The sequence below is a fragment of the Rhodnius prolixus genome, unplaced genomic scaffold (genome assembly GCF_049639745.1).
Source record: "Rhodnius prolixus isolate KJV_2025 unplaced genomic scaffold, Rpr scaffold_11, whole genome shotgun sequence".
NCBI lineage: Eukaryota > Metazoa > Arthropoda > Insecta > Hemiptera > Reduviidae > Rhodnius > Rhodnius prolixus.
The window spans coordinates 13,544,594-13,563,069 of record NW_027411625.1 but is presented as its reverse complement, the minus strand read 5'-3'; the positions used below and the strand labels follow the sequence as shown (position 1 = coordinate 13,563,069).

The window sequence follows — 18,476 nt, the reverse complement described above, 5'->3', positions numbered from 1 at the left end:
CAGGCCTGCGATCTTGCAGCAAAAAGGCCTGTCCCCCTAAGCCAACAATATCAGCTTTCAGTTTCCAAATTTAGAAGCTACCGAATCGGAGGGCGGAAATATTTCGGACCGCCCACCAAGAACTGTAAAAAAGAATGGAGGACCGAAAGGTTAATCCTGAAAGAATTGCAGCGAAAGACTGAAATATTTGCTAAATAATATAAGAGAATGTTTTGTACATATTTGATTTTATACATCGTAGCAGGCATGTTTATTTTATCTCTGACCAGTTTTGGACGTTCATCCATCATCAGTCTTGAGTAGAGATTTCGACTTGATTTACGTTTTTTTTTTTATGATTTAAGGCGCGTCAACATCTAAGGTTATTGGCGCCCGAAGCTTTTTTCAGTGCACTGCCGGCCTCTGGCAGTGTTCTCTCGTTACAGACAACACTGTCCATCAGGTGTAAGAAGCACCTAGGAAAAGAAAATCTAAGGGTCAGCAGCTGGATTCGAACCCGGGACCTCCGCGTGGGAATCCAATACGCTAACCGCATAGCTAATCCCTTCCCTCAAAATAACTCTCAATTATTATTATTATTGTCTAAAGCGGTGCTTCCCAACCTTTTTCAGGTAATGGCACATTAGTCAGATACCAAACAGTAAACGGCACACTGGAACTGAAATGCTCCCATTTCATTTTAAAATGACGTATTATGCTCAATTAATGTCGTAATAACAACACTATTACAATCCTACAAAAATACAAGTTCTCGTGGCAGGCTGTAACATTAATAACAAACCCAATCATTCACCCGTCTATACCGTTCTCTGTCAATACAATTAACTACATGTATACAGTAATGTAGCAATGAATCATATTCAAATAAATTCTTTATTTTAATGTCATTATTGATGTCAAGAAGTGCCTGAAATTCATGTAAAATTGTAAATCCGTAACTAAAAGAGATTAAAAGCACCTCTAAATGAGATTAAAGTAACAAAAACTAAACAGTCAATAAAGAAGAACGAAAGTTATGACATATTTTACTAATTTAGTTAACAGTTACTAGTCAAGTGACCAACAGTGTGTTAATGGGGCGGCTGGCTTTGCAAGGACCGTGCAAGTGTTTCAATTTGAGCGTTAACGTCAGTTGACAAGCACACTCTAAGTCGTAACACCTTCTGTGTTTTGTTTTGGTCAATGTCATTGCTGAGAATTCCTTCTCACACAGATAAGTATCGCTGAAAGGAAGCAGTATTCCGACTGCCTTACTACTTATCAATGTGTATTCTTTTTCAACCATAATCCAGAACTCTACAAAATTAATTTCCAAAAACTTCAATCGTAGTGAACTGTCAGCTGTAACGTCAATAAACTGTTCCTTTGCCATTAATTGTAGGCCAGACATATCAACTTGGATATTAAATGGGTTTCTAATCCAATCTTTGTCAAAAAGAGTTAGACTTGGAAAGTAGTGTTGCAACTTCTCATCCAAGTGTGATAAATGTTCAATAACTATGTCACACAACTGCGCTAGGATCAACTTCAACAGCACGACGAAACATAGCTACTGAATTAGTTGCTTATGTTTCATGTGACCACATACGAAGTTTTTGACGAAATGCGCATAATCTGACAGTAACAGAGAGTATATTTGATTCGTTGCCCTATACGAGTATACTCTAATTCAGTGCATACTTACTCGCATCATTCTATGTTTTATTTCATTATAGGAATATGAGGTTATAATACTATTTTGACTTATAATTAATTTTAATGCAACGCCATTATAATTTCATATTTCTTCTACGTAGCCATGGCACAGTTGTGTGCCGCGGCGCATAGGTTGGGAAGCACTGGTCTAAAGTACTCGTATGTATGAAGGCAGCTAAATATCTTTGTTTATAATTAGATGTATTATTATGCATTAAGCAAAGGGATTAGCTCAGTGGTTAGTCTACTGGATTACCCCGTGGAGATCCCAGGTTTGAATCCAACTGCTAACCCTCAGATTTTTCTTACTAGGAGCTTGTTATAGCTTACTGTCCTTTGCCTTACCTTAGCATCTTACATACAAAAATTACACTTTGTCATGCTTTAAAAGAGGCACGATGTTTTTACCAGAAATCTGATGTTTTTCATTTCACAATTAATAAATAAATTGCTCAACTAGCTTACTGCTGGAGACGTACTACACTTGCTACAACATAAAACTATCAGGAGCCAATAATTTCCACAAGAGATCTATCTTTTTTGGCAAAATACTACATTTTTATCTAGTTTATTTTTATATATTTTACTACGGAAGAAGTAGGAAGTGAAGATGGTTATCAGTTTAATTCCTCTACCGAGCTTACGTTTAGTGTGACTTTTGCAGGAAGCCTTAAATTTGTCTAGTTGAATGGAGAAGTACTCATTTTTCCAATTAAAACGGCGTGACATGTTACGGCTGAATGAAGATGAGTTTGGATGAGAACACACGACCTTAAGGAGCCAGCTCAAAATGAATAATCCCATCCTACTTTTACCGCAAGCATCACTTTTTTTTCACAAACCATTTCTTTTCGGGGGGCGGTAAAGCAGCTGATCGGATTTTTCATAAACTGGTTACTAAGTACGCTAGAGCATTCAGATAGAAAACGCATATACTTTTTATACACTTTTGTCTAGTAAATTAGAAGCTTGCGATTTGTAACGAACACTAAAAGATAGTTTTACTTGTTTGGAAAATTAAAAACCTTTGTCAATCTCAACATTTTTGTATGATTTTTCTCACCTCTTCAAAAATTGTGGGCTATCGGCCGTGTTGTTAGGTTTAATACCTTAACACTTACATTGATTGTTTTAATGTCTCAACATTTCAGCAATCTATACTGTCATCGTAGAAGGGAAACAAAATTAAAAGGAACATTTATGTTTACATGTTGGCTCATAGCTAGAAAACTGAACTATATATGGGAGAAAAATCGATTGGCAAGGGAATCCATTGCTTAAAAGAAAATATATATAATAAAATGGGAAATTAGAAACAAATTTTTTTCGTGTAATTGATTACCAGTAACAAAATATTGTTATTAATAGTGAGGTTGGGAGATGTTATTAATAGTGTGGGATGAGGATTATTTCTCGTAGTGAAATATATCTGTACACAAACAACCACCACTCATTGAAATTACTCTTATCCCATCTCTAAATCTCATCTTTAATAAGTTGAACGGTTAACTTGGTATAAAAAAATATGCCCGCTCTATTTGCTGGATAATCATGGTCAGTAGAAATCGCTATATTAAAATATTAAGGCGTTTTATAATAAGTTAATTATGTTCCCAATAACTAAGAGAATAGAGAAAAAGTATCACTTTATAGCGATCTGCTCCGTACACAGAAAATAATGAGAAACTGACATTTGAACGAAAGGTAATAGAAGCTAAAGAACATTGCAGTCGATAAGCTAAAAAAAAGTACACATAATTATCTGAACCAGAGTTTAAAAATATTTAAAAAGAAAATGTATGTCTGGTGAATTATGAAGCAGCTGGAACGCACGAGTTGCTGATGTTAATTTACTTATTATTGTTATTATTATTCTAATTACATTTCTTCTTTTTTGTCAATTACTTCCTTACTTATTTTCCAGAAACGTACTTGGTTTAAACTCATTTTTTTAATACTTCCTCTTATTTTTAATGTATATATGATTCTTTTCGGATTCAAGTTTTCCATCTTCTAACACTTGCTAGGTATTCATATTATTTTCTTAAACGTGTTCATATATATACAAATATATATTACTGTATTATAAATTTAAGAAGGGATAACCTCTCAAAAGTTACAAGACCGTGACTATTGTCTAATCTACGTAGCTTAAACTCTATTTTGTAGATTGCGTGTTAGTGAAGACACTTTATTAATAATAACTGAAATAATAAACTTTTATTATCACCTTTATATCTGCATAATATAGTAGTTTAACGTTAAATGGTTTCCCCTCCCACCTATTTACTTCCCACAGGTTAACTGTAAGCCAACATGTATGTATTAATAATATTCTCGAAATTATTTTTGAATGTCGTGAACATCACATTTAAAGATGATCGTAAGTCAGATCGAGAGGAAAACTTTTTTTTTGCGTTTAACCCAACAAGGCTGTCAGCCAAATTTTTTTAGAAAGGTTATCAGACAACGGCTAACTAACTAACTTAGTCTCTATAACTTTCTCTTTCTCAAACCCATTACCATATTTCTCTAGACATTCTTTTAATGTTCCGAACAACAATCATGTTTATTTCTATCTATTAAAATACAAATTTCATAACATATAAATTCTCATAAATTACTTTTTAGACTATTGAATTATTCATTTTTTTTTTAGGGTACAATTTTATAGAAACACAGTTCACAACACATATTAAAAAAAAATATGTATACATATTTGTCATATATGTATAACGCATCTGTTTACAGTACAAAATAAAATTAATTAACAAAAAAATTTCAGTCTTTTTTATAAAAAAAAAAAACTGTATGAAAAAGAGATTTTAAGTACGTAAGTTTTTAAAAACTTCTTTAAAAAAATATAAAAAGTTGAGTAATTTTTTTTTTTAAGACTGACAAAGGTTTTAAATTTGTTAAACCAGATCTACTTCTGTTCTGATTGTTAATTAAAAAAAGTTTTGCTTTTCCTTCCAATATATTTCGATAAAAAAAAAAAGCCCGTGGAGACGGGCGAACTACAACTAGTACACAGTTTTTGTTTTCTTTTTTTTTTTTTTTTTTGGACAGTTTTGTATTCCAAATTAATAGATTTAAACACAATAAATAAAAAAAGAAAAGAACATATAGATAGAAAAAAAAATTTAATAAATTCCTTTTTAAATTATATAATTAATTAATTAACAATTCAAAAAATAATTTTATCTTCTTGCATCGTCAGTAAAAACAGAAACCCCCAAAAAATGAAGAAGATTTTAAAAGAGGATTGAAGCGGCGGTCACAAGCGGAGGAAACTCAATTCCTGCAGCGTGTTGTGGATGTGCTCGATAGCTGTGATCTGCTCCTGCAACACACAAGAGGCCAGCGTGCTCACACAACCATCCAGCGTAACCATCACAAAACATCCTAATTTATAAAATCTTTTGTGAAACACACACACGAATTTCTCTTACTCCTATTATTGGAATTTGCACTGAACACCTAACTTCCAGCAGCAAGTTACGCCCAAATAACACTTGAAATCAAATTCAGAGATTTTTCAGAATCCAGAAATCACTTATCATATTTCCGAACGTCTAGCAAACTGGCTGGAGTTTTTTTTAAACCGTCCAAGGCAAACAAGTTTTGAATACTGGGAGTAACAACTACATCAAGGACCTGGAAGCAGTGATCATGACTTTGAATGTGGGAGTGTTTTTTGTTTTTTATCTATCTTGAATTTATTCTTGATATTATCTCGCTAAACTGACTAACGCGTCTCTTTGAACTTGTTGCAATAATTATTGCTAGTTTCATTCTGATAAAAACCAAACCACAAATTATATAAAGCAAAATAATAATAAAAACAAAAAAAAAAAGACTGAAATTAGCAGTAATTTATCTTCCCAATCGAACACTAAAAAAGTCATCACCAAAAAAGATTAATCATATTTATTAATATTAGTGCTTAATCGAACAACTATTAAATTTTGTGAGGGTCTCTACTGTGGATGTACTGTGTGAGTACAGTACTGAGAGTACACTGTACTGTGTGAGTACTACTAGCATAGTAGTTCCACCTACTACTCAACTCTAGGTGCACCTACTGTAAATACATTGTATGATTGCTAGTAGACTTCCTACAACTGAAGTCTGCAGGTTCCACGAATAAGTGTGCTAGACCTTACCATAACTACACCCTGATGGCCTTCCTACTGTGTATGAATCACGCGCTAGATCCTCTAACAACTATACTTAACAGATTCCCCGCTGTGACTGAATTATTTCAGTAGTGCTAGATCTTACTTCAACTATACTCTGCAGTCCCTGCTACTGTATGTGTTAGATCTTGCTGCAAATACTTTCTGCAGTTCCCCTAATATTTGTATTTGTAATATTAGTATTTGGGTGATTGCAAGTACAATCTCCAACAAGTAAACTTTGAAGGTCCCTGTGTTGTACATGTATTGTGTGAGTGCTAGTAGATCTTCAATGCATTGTAGTAGTAGTGAGTGTATACATGAGTTCTAGATCCACTTCAACTACACTCTTCAGGTCAGTGTACTAGGTATGTATTGTGTTACAAGATAGGTCCTGCTACAACTACACTCCGTAGGTTCTCCAAATGTGTATGTATTTTTTGAGTTAGTTCCTCTAACAGCTATACTTTGCAGGTCCCGATTCCAATTCGAGTGCTATATGAGCCGTTCACAGCACAAATCGATTAACTTTTTGAAATATCTTAAATTGAAGTGATTAATCATAGCTTTTTATATTTAAAATAAATTTCCCAAACAATAAAGATAAACCAATAAACAACAAAAAAAATTTACGTAATAAATAATTTATTTCAGAAGCCATTTTAATTAACTCCGTGCTCTAATGTAAATCGTTGCAATAATTCAACTCAAAGCCAGTAGCGGGCCCTGAATGATAATGGTAAATTTATATGAATTTAAATTATAAATAAAATTTTAAAAAACAATGCAGATTATTTTATCGCATTTCTCCAATTTTTTTTTTTTTTTGTAGTTGATCGAATTGTGCCGTGCACAGCTCACATCGTAAAAAAACAACATATATCAGTTACCGCGACATTAAGTACGCCAGTTCCTACGTTAGATGTATTGAGTAAGGGCTAGATTCTCTTAGATTTAAATTTTGCTGGTCCGCTAATATGAGGGTGCTAGATCTTATTAAAACTACACATAGGTTTTTTCCCCTATTTTTTTACTTCACAAATTTCAATTAACTCTTGAATCGAGAGCACCAAATACGAGGCCCATACCTTTCTTCGCTAAAAAAGTTACATGAACATTACAGGCGTAGCTTTAGTGGAGAAGGGGTGGTCCAAAAAGTAAAAAAAGATATATTTGGGCATCAGGGTGTTCATGAAAAAGTCCAGTGGTCAACAGTGAAACTACTTCTGGAAAGTTGTGAACAAAAAAAGAAAACTCAATACAGGAAATAAATAAAATAAAACAAAATGTGTCTGCAAATGCGCACCTGTCTATTTATTAAGTAATTATATTACACGGGTGATTAAATATTCAATTACCGTCTAACTTAAAACTAAATTAATATAATTACTTCAAAACAAAAACGAAAAAAATATGTATTACTGACAAAAAAACTAAGTGGAAGCTTCCTTAAAAAAGCAAATGGTAAAAAAGTCTTTAGTGTGGCAATCTCAAACCAGTCTTACTAAAACCTATACACGGGAATATTTCAAATTTAAGAAACTAAAATTCCAGCAAGAATGAAATGTTTTATTGGTTCAACTTTATAACAAAAAAAAACAAAAAATTCTATTCACAATTTCTCATTCTAGTTTATAAAAACAAATATTTTTCAGTTCCAAACAAGAAAAGAGAATCGACTTGCCCCAGGCCTAGTATTATACATAATAATGCTTTTAATATAATTTTTTCAACACCATCAAGTTTTCCAACGGTAAAGAATATCACTTCTACGAACTTTCGAAAAAAAAAATGGAACCGACAGAGCAAATGGATAACAAATTAACTTCGTGTCTTTTAGCACTAATAGTGGCTAACTAATAACTCTCTCTGTTTTACTCGTACAGGTATAGGCGGACGCCATGTATTCATATTAATAAATTCCAAACATTTGATAAATTTTATTAATTATTTAAGCAAATAAAATTTCACTTTGTTATTGTATTCAGAGATATACGTTTTTTCTCTGATACTTAGGCGTACATTAGTATCATTTCTAAATTATTTATTAGTGAAACAAAATTATTTCATGTTTCCGATTTTATTAGGTTACAACAGTTAAGTGATTTGGTAACAATATTTGTAGTAACAATGTAGCGGGATCCGCAAATTGTAGTTATTGGAGGATCTACCAGCACTCACATATATACACTATAGCGGGAGGCTGCAAAGTATAGTTGTAGGATCTAGCACTTACGCTGTTGCGTGCCTGTTAAGTGCAGTTTCAAGGGCAGTGTGCTAGATCCAATAACTACATAATATCAGACTCCCCCCCCCCCCACCAAGTATACATTGTGACATTGCTAGTAAACCTCCTAAAACTGAAGTCTACAGGTTCTGCGAATATGTGTGCTAGATCTTACCCTGATGGCCCTTCTACTGTGTATGTATCATGCGCTAGATCCTCTAACAACTATACTTAACAGATTCCCCGCTGTGACTGAATACAGTAGTGCTAGATCTTACTTCAACTATACTCTGCAATCCGTGCTACCGTATGAGCTAGATCTTGCTGCAAATACTTTCTGCACTTCCCCTACTTATAGTATTTGTGTGAGTGCAAGTACATTCCCTAATAAATAAACTTAACAGGTCCCTCTGCTAACATGCACTGGGCGAGTGCTAGGTAGATCCTCCTAGATCCAACTACACACTGCAGTTTCGTGTAATGTGTATTTATGGTGCTAGCCTATTGTGACAGGCTAGAATATTATTCTATTGTGAATCGGCTTTAGTTGATCCAAACTTATGTTACATCTCTAACAATCTGTAGTGAATAAATCCTAACAAAACTTCCACTAATTCCTAAAATGTATTAGATTCTATCTATTCCATAATTTAACCAAGTAATTTTTTAAAATAAATAATAGGCAATATTACACATTAAATACTAAATTGGTCGTTTAATTACCCACTCCTCAATGGGAACTTACGCTATCAGCATTTTGTGGACACACATCTTTGTATACAGCTTCAATAAGACTACGTCTGTAACAAGCAAACAACAAACAACATTAGAGTAATGAAATAGTTACAAAATTACTCTATGTCCTAGCTAAATGTGGGAAATAGCTTGCGGTGGAGTTCTCTCCAAATAAAACTTTTTTTAGGATGGTTCGTGCGCTAGGTAAGAGAAAGAAAAGAAATTGCAGAGAGGTTTTTAAAATTTATTAAAAAAGTTAAGTCCTGCTATTGTTAAAACCGATATACTTTTTACATTTAATATGACAATATTGGTAACAGTTACATAATAATATTAAAACATCTAAATTGAATTTTAAGAAGTGTTGATTTGTTTTGAAGTTTTTCAGTTTCTTTTCAAATTTTTATCAGGAAAAGAACATTTTAATTTCGACGCTATTTTTAAACAATACGCATGCACGTATTTAGGCTATTGTTGCAATCAACCACATCCACATTTAATCCGTATCCGTCCCCATATTTAGTACAAAATAATTTAACGCTATTTGGGTGGTCGGACAGCTTGACCAAGTTCCTCTAATAGGTTGATTTATTAGTAAGATTTAGCTAGTGAGGCTAAGTAAACGTAAGTATTCGGTACTACTAATATCTGGCTAATACCAAAGTGTTAAATGCAAGAGACTTTGAAACCATAATCACAATCTGAACAGCATTTAAGGAGAGAGTTAGGTCCAGCTTCGGCAATGTTCCACAATCTAGTTAAGTTCAATAATTAGTGAGCACACTTTGCTCAAAGACCACAAAATATGGTTACTGTTTTGTGTGAGTGTTGTAAAAACATTCTCCGGTCTGAAAAGCACTTAAAGGAGTGAAGAAGATCAAGGCCAACACTAAGTATACATCTTGGTTCATATTAAAGGGTAGTGAAAGTAAGTAATCGTTAATGTATGTTATGCTTCCCTTACTTTGCACTAAGGCCTCCACCAGGCGGAAGTCCCGGTATGTTTTCGTCTCCCAGAAATCCTAGTAATTGTACAAAATCTATATCAACTTTTGTAGCTAGTACATCTGAAAAAAAAAATTATAAAAAATATTACTAATGATGGAGAAGTACGAAAATTAATAGCATTCAGTAAATTTATTTAGTAATGAAGAAATAAATAAAATAATAGCTGATAAATACCCCTGACTATTTGTTCTAGTTTCTTGTTCAGTGCAAGATCTTCTGCTATGGCCTGGGGGCACGGTTTAGGGGCTCCGGGAAATGTAACTAATATTATACTCATATTGTCTCTACTTCCCTGAAAAAATAATCATGGCGTGAAACACTCATACACTTTCTCTTTCAGCAATTTATGAAATTATTATTACTTTATTTTTAACATGGAACTTAATTAGATTAGATATTATAAATGAAGGAAGACAGTAAGAAATTAACACAGGTGTACATATCTTTGACAGATTCAGAGCGGCCAACGTGTGACGTTGATGAGAAATCATTCACCACACCCATGATTCTTCAAAAGAAGGGAGATTTGTGAGGTTGGATGGGGATTAAGTCGCATGTTATACACAAACACACACATATATCACATAACATATATACATAGAATATTTATGAATTTTATGACATTAAACTTGTTTCTCACCCACCCAGACTTAGCCAAATCGGATTACCGTTTCTTTCCGACTTTATGGCATACTTGCATGGGAAATTATAACTGGAACGCAGTTTTTTATAATCTTTAAGTTATATCCAAACTTTGGAATCCCACAGTTGGAAACTTAATTTTTACTACGGTCAATTACAAGCCATCGTAAATACTGCATTCATACAAGGCAATCAAAAACCTGATTTTTTGAACTTTTTTTTGTTTAATATTTATTTAATCCACTAAATACTTACTTTGTACAGGCAAGTATCGATAACTTGGTTTGTAATTACTTCTAGGTCATCGGTGAGTAGTAACAGGGACCGAATATAGTCGCAGACGTCCTCGTTCGACATCACGTCCCAGATGCCGTCACAGGCTAGTACCAAAAATTCGTCATTTTCCTCCGAGCGGTCCTGCAGCACAGAGCACATTTGAGGATATGTTTCATACCAAAAAGCAGCCTAAATAGCTGCTCTTCTCCAACTTACTTGTATAAATATTTCCGGTTCCGGCGAGACAAGCTGTTCGCAAGGACCTCTGCCTTCAACATTCTTATATTCATAGTCACCCAATGCTCTGGATACGGCTAAAGAACCGTTCACCCTCTGGATCATGACTGTGCCGCCGGCATTCTGGATACGTTCCTTTTCGGCCGGTAGTATTGGTTTGTGATCTCTCGTGGAAAAACTAGGCCGGCCGCCGCTGCAGATCACTGCACGCGAATCCCCACAGTTAGCAATATATACCTATGAAATAAATAATTAAAAATTAAAGAGTTGTTAATAGCAAGGGGTTGTAGGTTACTAAACCTATACTACTTAACCTATATTATTTCGTAAAGTTATACTATAATTTAACTTAGCAACTATTCTTAAACTATCAGACAAGCACTTTTAAAAAAAACAAAAAAAAATAGTGACATTTGTCAGGGTTGCCAGATTGGCTGTTTCACAGCTAATTTGAGAGAATTTAACAATTTTTGGAATTTCTTGGCTTTAAGAAAATCAGTATGGCAATTTTTGCAAATATAGCTGTTTTTAAAGAAATAACATGGTGTTACATTAAACTAAGGCGACACTTTACTTACGCGTTGTAGCAAAAAATTACACCTATAAACGAAGGTATGCTTTTTATTTTATTGAAAGTTTGGAAATTTTAATTTTTAAAAATTTTAGGAAAAGAGGGCAAAATTGCTAAATTTGTTTTTTTTTTAACATAACGTATTTCGTACAGTTTTTGACGATCAACCCTTACAAAACTGTCCTACCGGACAATTTAAATAAATAATTATAAAAGTATGCGTTGATTTAACTTACGATTTATTTAGATTATTATAATGATTGGTTTAGGACTTTTTTTGAGAGTGATGATACTTAATTTTTAATTTTATTTATTTTTGTGACGTCTAATTGCACTATTAATTATATATATAATGACACCTACTTCGTTTTTGTAACTCCTATTGTAAATAATGTGAAAAAGAGATAAATGTTTTATTTAGAACAATATGCTGATCATTTTGATCTTGTAAATGCAGTGCACACGCACTATAATCCATAAATGAAAGGTTTTGCAACTAAGATAAAAAAATTAAAAACTGACTTAATGCGTTAAATAACACAGTTAAAACAACTGAACTCCGTAAATTCAAAGTTATAACAAAATTTATAGAAACATTTTCCAAATTACTGTTTCCAATTACTGCTGAACAGGATAGAATTTTCTACACAGGAGTAGGTATTATACAAATACATGAGCACATAATTAATGTGATATTTGCAAGCTGCAAAAGTTGGAAACTTAACGCACTTCTTTGAATATCCAAAGTACAAAAGTTTGTTAAAAAAACATATTTTCAAATATGGCAATGTAAATAGTGTGGAAGTTTTAATTCAAGTGGATAGTGTTTCCATACTTAACGATCTGTTCTACTATATTGTCAATAGACTTAGAATTTGAAGTTTTATAAGTAATAGAACTTGATGCCGAACCACTAGTGACAGTTCGTAATTAGTTTATACATAAAATTAGCAAAGTTATCAGTTATTTTTATTATTATTATTTTGTAGACTGAGAATGAACCCCCGGAAGTAAGATAATACGACAAGGCATAAATTAAATATATGAATGCTTAAGGAATGAATTCAGAATGTTTTTTTCTATTCTAACATAAAAAGCAATAGAGAGAAAAGAGCCTATAACTAGAAAAAATCTTCTTTATATCAAAGACTCACTTGAGTTGGTGAGACCAAAGCGCAAACTGCTGTAGAACCTGCTTTGTCCATGCCACAAGCAAACTCTGGCTTGGCACGCAGTATATTGTCTAGTTTCAGGAACCCAGTTCGGATACCCAGACAGAAATCTTCCTTCTTGAACTCATCCGAGGACACGATACAGTCCAATAACTCCTGCGCACAATGGGCGGATACACTCCCACCTGCATGACCGTCGAACACAGCGAAGAAGGACCTGCAATCAGAAAAGAAGGAAGTTAGTAACGATTCCTATATTCTAGGTGAGCGTCAAGTGAAATCTACTATGACTGTAAAGTTTAAGAGTTTAAAGAATTACTAATCTCTTTTTAGACACCTTTACCCGAAAGTACAGTTTTCCCGGAATATGAAACTATGATCCAGTACGGTGTGGATAACCTACAGCATAGTAATAAATCTTTCAGGCACTCCAAGAGACTGGTTTCTCATTAAAGCAGATCATTCGCATAGGCACCACATTCCAAAAGGCGATAAGCTACCAGCTATGAGATATAAAACCAAGTAGTCACGCTATTACTAGAGCATTTAATTAAAACGTAATGTTTTTTATTGTACTGGTTTTGTAATAGATGGGATACAGTTTATTTGTTTGCGCGGTGCAGGAATTGGCAGCCTTAAATTAAATCCAAGACTGTGAGTTCGTGGAAGAAACAAATATTAAGATCTCGTTACTTTAGCGATGGACTATCCACATGACGCCAATGTTTAAAGCAAGGATCTCTTCATTCTTATCTAATAACATCACCATTACACGCATGTCAGAACTGGACTTGGAGGGAAAGGTGATACCAAAAAAGGAATCACAAACTTTAAATACTTAAAAACTAACACTTAAAATATCTATTTAAACACATGATGGTTGTATAAACCACATACCAATCGTCTAGCTTCTCTCCAAGACCTGTCCGCACTCGATGAGCATCTTCCATCTCCACTCGCCAGCCTTGCATTGAAGATACGCCGTACCGTAACCCATTGCCAGCTCCGTGCTCATTGTGTTTCTCTGTTTTCGGCTTATCTAGGAATGTGCCCATTCTTTTGACAGGACGTCTGTCAAACAAAATCCATTTTAATTTCACAAATATCCTAATTAACAACATCAACATAGTAACCAATTTAGTTACTGTATGTTATACAGGAAGAGTTGTTAAAGAGGAAGAGTGCTGAGGCAGTTTATAGAGATGGTAGGAGTTCGCCTATTATATAAATAGTGAAATGTTAGGGCTGTTTAGAGGAAGTATGGTAATTCACTAATTTTATTACTTTTAAGTCGCATAATGGACAAAACATATTTGAGGTAAGGCTATGTAAAACAGTTGGCTAGTACCACTTATTGTCCTAAGATTCAAGTGTTTCCCTCAAGACTGTTATGATTGTACTGTACTTGAACAGCTTAAAGGCATGAAGTGGTTCCCTTAATTTAGAGATAGATCCCTATGACTGATTAGATGGCAATATTTTTTATGTAGTTGTAAGGTTGTGATTCCCTGTAATATAGTTCATAAGATAGATATGAACATAGCGCTTAAGACAATGTAGCGCATAATGTTATAATTTCATTTAAAATTAAATCAGTGATAGAACTATAGATTGTACAAGATTTGTGAAAGTTTAGAGGCAAGATTATGCTTTGCTTAATATAGATGGGAGATCATAGGGATTGAACTGAATGGGAATAGTTTAGATGGAAGATTATACTTTGCTCAATATAGATGGGAGATTATAGGGTCTGAACTGAATGGGGTTAGTTTAGAGGTAAGGTGATAAACACTTTGAATATTACGTTCTTATAGTACATCCTAACAAATTACAAGAACTTTAGAGGATAAGATACTTATGGCATATAAAAGTAACTTAGGAAATTTTAAAATAAAAGAGCGTTCTTCTTCCTAACACTACAAACAGAAAAGGCATTGTACATCGGGAAGTTTAGCTATACCTTTTAAAAATGTCAAGCCAGCCTAGAAAACGGATCATCATGTAACTTTACTTCGAACTGCACGAAAAATGGTTAAACAAAATGAATAATGAACAACTTGAACGCACCTACGTCACGAATGGAATTTTACTTACAATTGAATAAAAGAATCCATTGTACTATATTTAATTCTGCGTCATTCGTAATCTCAAATATAAAACATCATATTGCAAAAAGAATCCCTCTTTGTTCTCACTGTTCGCTTGAATGGTGAACTCAACTTCAGTGTGTGTAAGAGAGAGAGTGAGAGAGAGTTTATGTGTGATAGTGAAAGTATTAGTTAGTTCCAGCTAAACCCAAAAAAGTAACTACTATGAATGACCCAAGACTACTTGGGTCTTGACTCCTGCTGATTCTATGACATACACAGTATAATCTATAGTGTATCTACCGTGTCATACAGTGATACTAGAATTGCTAAGTAAACAATGTTGATGAAGAACAACAGTAATGTACCAGTAAAATTTATCCTTCAGCAAACGTAAAAAAACATCCCAGATAAAACCGCCCACGTTGTAAATCAACAATTAGAATGTAGCTAGTCCAATGTGTAGAGTTGTAGTGCTGTAAAAAAAATGATGTAGTTACAAGGTGCATTCAACAATTCGAACTTTGCTAATCCATGTTGTAAAGGAAAGAGCTATATTTCAAATAGAGCTGTAGTGTAGTGCTACAAATTATTGATGTAGTTGGAAGATGCAGTTCTATCGACCATAATGTAACTAGTCCACGGTGCAAAGGGAACAGTATCGCCTAATTAGACTAATACAAATGGAACTTATAGTTCAATCAACTTGACTCTAAGTTGTAAAGGGAGCTACAATTAGATTGATATAGTTGTCAGGCGTACTTCAACAACTTCAATTTTGCTTGTCCAATTTTTAATGAGAACACTGGCTCTACAACTAAATTAATGTAGTTGGAAGGTATAATTACAAAATTCGGATGGTGCTAGTCCAAGTTATAAAGGTTACTGTCACTAAATCCAGATGAATGCAGTTAGGTGTATTTCAATCTACTAGATTCTATCTAGTCTAACTTGTAAAGGGAGTTAGAGTGCTAATAGATCATAATAGAAGGTATAATTTAAAAACTGAAATGTTTCTAGCGCAAAAAATATATGTAAATTTGGATGGATGTAGTTAGAATATATAATTCAATCAACTAGATCCAACTATTATAATTTGTAGCTATAGTGCTTCTACATTAATGTAGTCTGAAGGTATAATTCAAAAATAAGAATGTTACTAGTCCAAGTTGTAAAGGATCTGTATCTCCAAATCTTGTTAGAAGTAGTTGGAAAGTATACTTTTCTCAGCTAGATTCTAACTAGTCTAACTTGTAAATCTAGTTGGATGTCATTGGAAATTTAAACTCAAATAACTAGAATGTTGCTAGTACTCTCAGATAATGAGCTGTAATAATAAGATGTACTTACACTGTCTTTGTATCCACACAAATTTTAAAGCTTCATTAGAAGTTATTGTAGTTTTATGGTTGGGGTTGATTCTGCTTCTTTTAATGTGTTTACACTGAATTTTATTATATGGTTATAAATAAAAATGCAGGAACACCTTAAAAGATGCTTCTTATTTGTTTCCTTTCAAGTAGTATATCTCCCTTTATTGTTTAAAAATAAATAATGTAGGTTTCCTTAAGGTGGTACAAGAACTCACGTCCAGCAAAATATATTAGTTCACCGTAAACTTTATGCTCCCAAAATATGTATTTTTAACGAACCTTAGTTCTAAAAAAAATTCCTTTGTGTATACATATATATCTCTTCTCACATTGAAATTAAAAATTTCGCTGTTTTTTCTTATACTTTCCAGTTATCATAGTCTTTTTGATTAATGAAAAAGTCAAAGGAACACAACTTTTCTTTGCTATTGTGGGTAACAAGCAAGTTACAAAATTACGCCACTGAATCTTATTTTAAAACTTTAAAAATTATTTTGTTTTTTCATGAAAAATTAAAATCAAAAACTCAAAAAACCAAAATATGTACAATAAACACACACACACTCAGAGTTAAAAACCAGCTTCTTTCCAACAAAATAAAATAATAATTGAAAACTACGTACAGTTTGTACGCATGCGTAGAGAAGATATCTTTGGTCTCACTAAAAAACTAATTTTAGAATTTTAAAGAAGTGATGTCATAATTTCTTTACCTAAAAATTTTTGATTGTTAAAAAGAAATTGATCATGTTAAATTTTTTTTTTTAATTTAAATGTTTTTATTTATAAAGTATTACATAATTTTTGAGCACGGACAAATTATGCGTATTTTAAAGGGGGGCTCGTGAATGTATTTATGCGTTGTGGCACTGGATACGATTCCCGGTCTTTGGCCTTGTGTTTTATTTAATTTTTGTTCCCAAAAGACAATATTTATTACATTTTCATTAATTTTTTTGTAACACTAAAAGTACAACTTACGGACTGTGATTAATTTTTACAAAGCTCTTCCATATGTTTGCATAATGCAATATTATTTTCATGTGTTTATGATTTCCATCAGTAAAGTAAAGTAATTGCCTATTTTTTCAAGCGGGATTTATGTCCAACTACCAATTAGGTTTCGAGGACTTTACTATAAATTTCTTTGATTAACCATTAAATAAAATCCAAGGCCTAAGACCAGGAATCGATCCCAGTACCACAATACATATCTCCTCAACAAAAACTTACAGTTTTAAAAGTTAAGTATAAGGGTTCATTGAACACAAATCAGCAAGTACCCTTTTATTTAATTCATACTTCTAGATTAATTTTTAGAATGTATTAGATGCCACAGATCCTTATGCTGGCTGGCCTTTTATCACCCATAAATATTTTTCTGTTATAATAATAAAAGATGTATCTCATCATCATAGTTAGTATTAAAAAGGCACTTCATTTTAACTCTATTCCAAATTATTCTTGTGATTTATCTTTATTCTAAATAATCATCACATTCACTCGCACAATGAAAAGAAGAAGGGAAAGTTGGTCTTTTACTGCTGTAATTTGAATTACGGAGTTAAAACGAAATTTCAGTCTTGAATTCGTCTTACGTGAGCACAAATTACACAGTTAATAACAAGTAAATAATACTTGTAATTATAATTCATTCATTTTCAAACTTTAATTTAATGTAGCCCTTTAATTGAGTACTTATTGTAAAGAAGTTTTATAACCAACTAAAAATGTGCATATCTATTTTATACTACATATATATAACATTGTGGGGAGAACACCTATATTAACAATGTAATTGAAGAAAACTACATTAACATTTAATATTGATAAACTAGATTAATTATTAAGTACATATTATTATTAATGCTTAACTACTGTATAAAATCAAGTACCAATCAGTTTAATTGAACAATGAACTTAAACCGACGATTTTTTACTTCCTTCTGCTGCGCTTAACTTCCACTTAAATCAGATGTCAAACACAAAAACAAAATAAAATCGGTATGTACGTTGGTATATGCATTTTTAATTTTAACATAAAACAATTATATTTTTCATTAACCTTTTTTGTTTAAACCAGTGCATGAATAGTTTAATACAATCCTATACAATCTAAATTAAATTGGTGCTACTTATTACTGAACAAATATTTTATGCATGAAAATGGCCAGCATAAGGTCTGTATTAGGACATCTAATACATTCTAAAAATTAATCTAGAAGTATGAATGAAATATTGGGTACTTGCTGATTTGTGTACCTTGTGGCGTTTA

The 18,476-nt window shown here is 32.8% G+C and overlaps 1 protein-coding gene across 4 annotated transcripts; it reads right to left on the bottom strand.

The window, feature by feature from the left end:
• Nucleotides 1–4,821: 4,821 nt before the first annotated feature.
• Nucleotides 4,822–16,791, bottom strand: LOC141459537 (protein phosphatase 1B-like). 4 transcript variants are annotated; one of them, XM_074138733.1, is made up of 9 exons: nucleotides 16,179–16,791; nucleotides 13,639–13,812; nucleotides 12,724–12,958; nucleotides 10,978–11,235; nucleotides 10,741–10,902; nucleotides 10,018–10,135; nucleotides 9,800–9,902; nucleotides 8,793–8,900; nucleotides 4,822–5,038 (listed from the first exon to the last, which is right to left on the bottom strand). In XM_074138733.1, exons 2-8 carry the CDS (start codon nucleotides 13,794–13,796, stop codon nucleotides 8,831–8,833), a joined length of 1,104 nt encoding a protein of 367 aa, XP_073994834.1. In that variant the 5' UTR covers nucleotides 13,797–13,812; nucleotides 16,179–16,791; the 3' UTR covers nucleotides 4,822–5,038; nucleotides 8,793–8,830. The 4 variants fall into 4 exon arrangements, with proteins under 4 accessions (XP_073994834.1, XP_073994835.1, XP_073994832.1 ...); XM_074138734.1 differs by having other exon boundaries at nucleotides 8,824–8,900; XM_074138731.1 differs by having other exon boundaries at nucleotides 8,846–8,900.
• Nucleotides 16,792–18,476: the final 1,685 nt, after the last annotated feature.

What these genes read in the sequence shown, in the direction of transcription:
- LOC141459537 (XM_074138731.1), bottom strand. Translation starts at nt 13,796, where the DNA reads ATGGGCACATTCCTAGATAAGCCGAAAACAGAGAAACACAATGAGCAC. An exon ending in AACCGGAAATATTTATACAA is followed by an intron (nt 10,903 to 10,977) that starts GTAAGTTGGAGA and finishes TCTGTGCTGCAG; the next exon opens with GACCGCTCGGAGGAAAATGA. An exon ending in GGTGGAGGCCTTAGTGCAAA is followed by an intron (nt 8,901 to 9,799) that starts GTAAGGGAAGCA and finishes TGCTTGTTACAG; the next exon opens with ACGTAGTCTTATTGAAGCTG.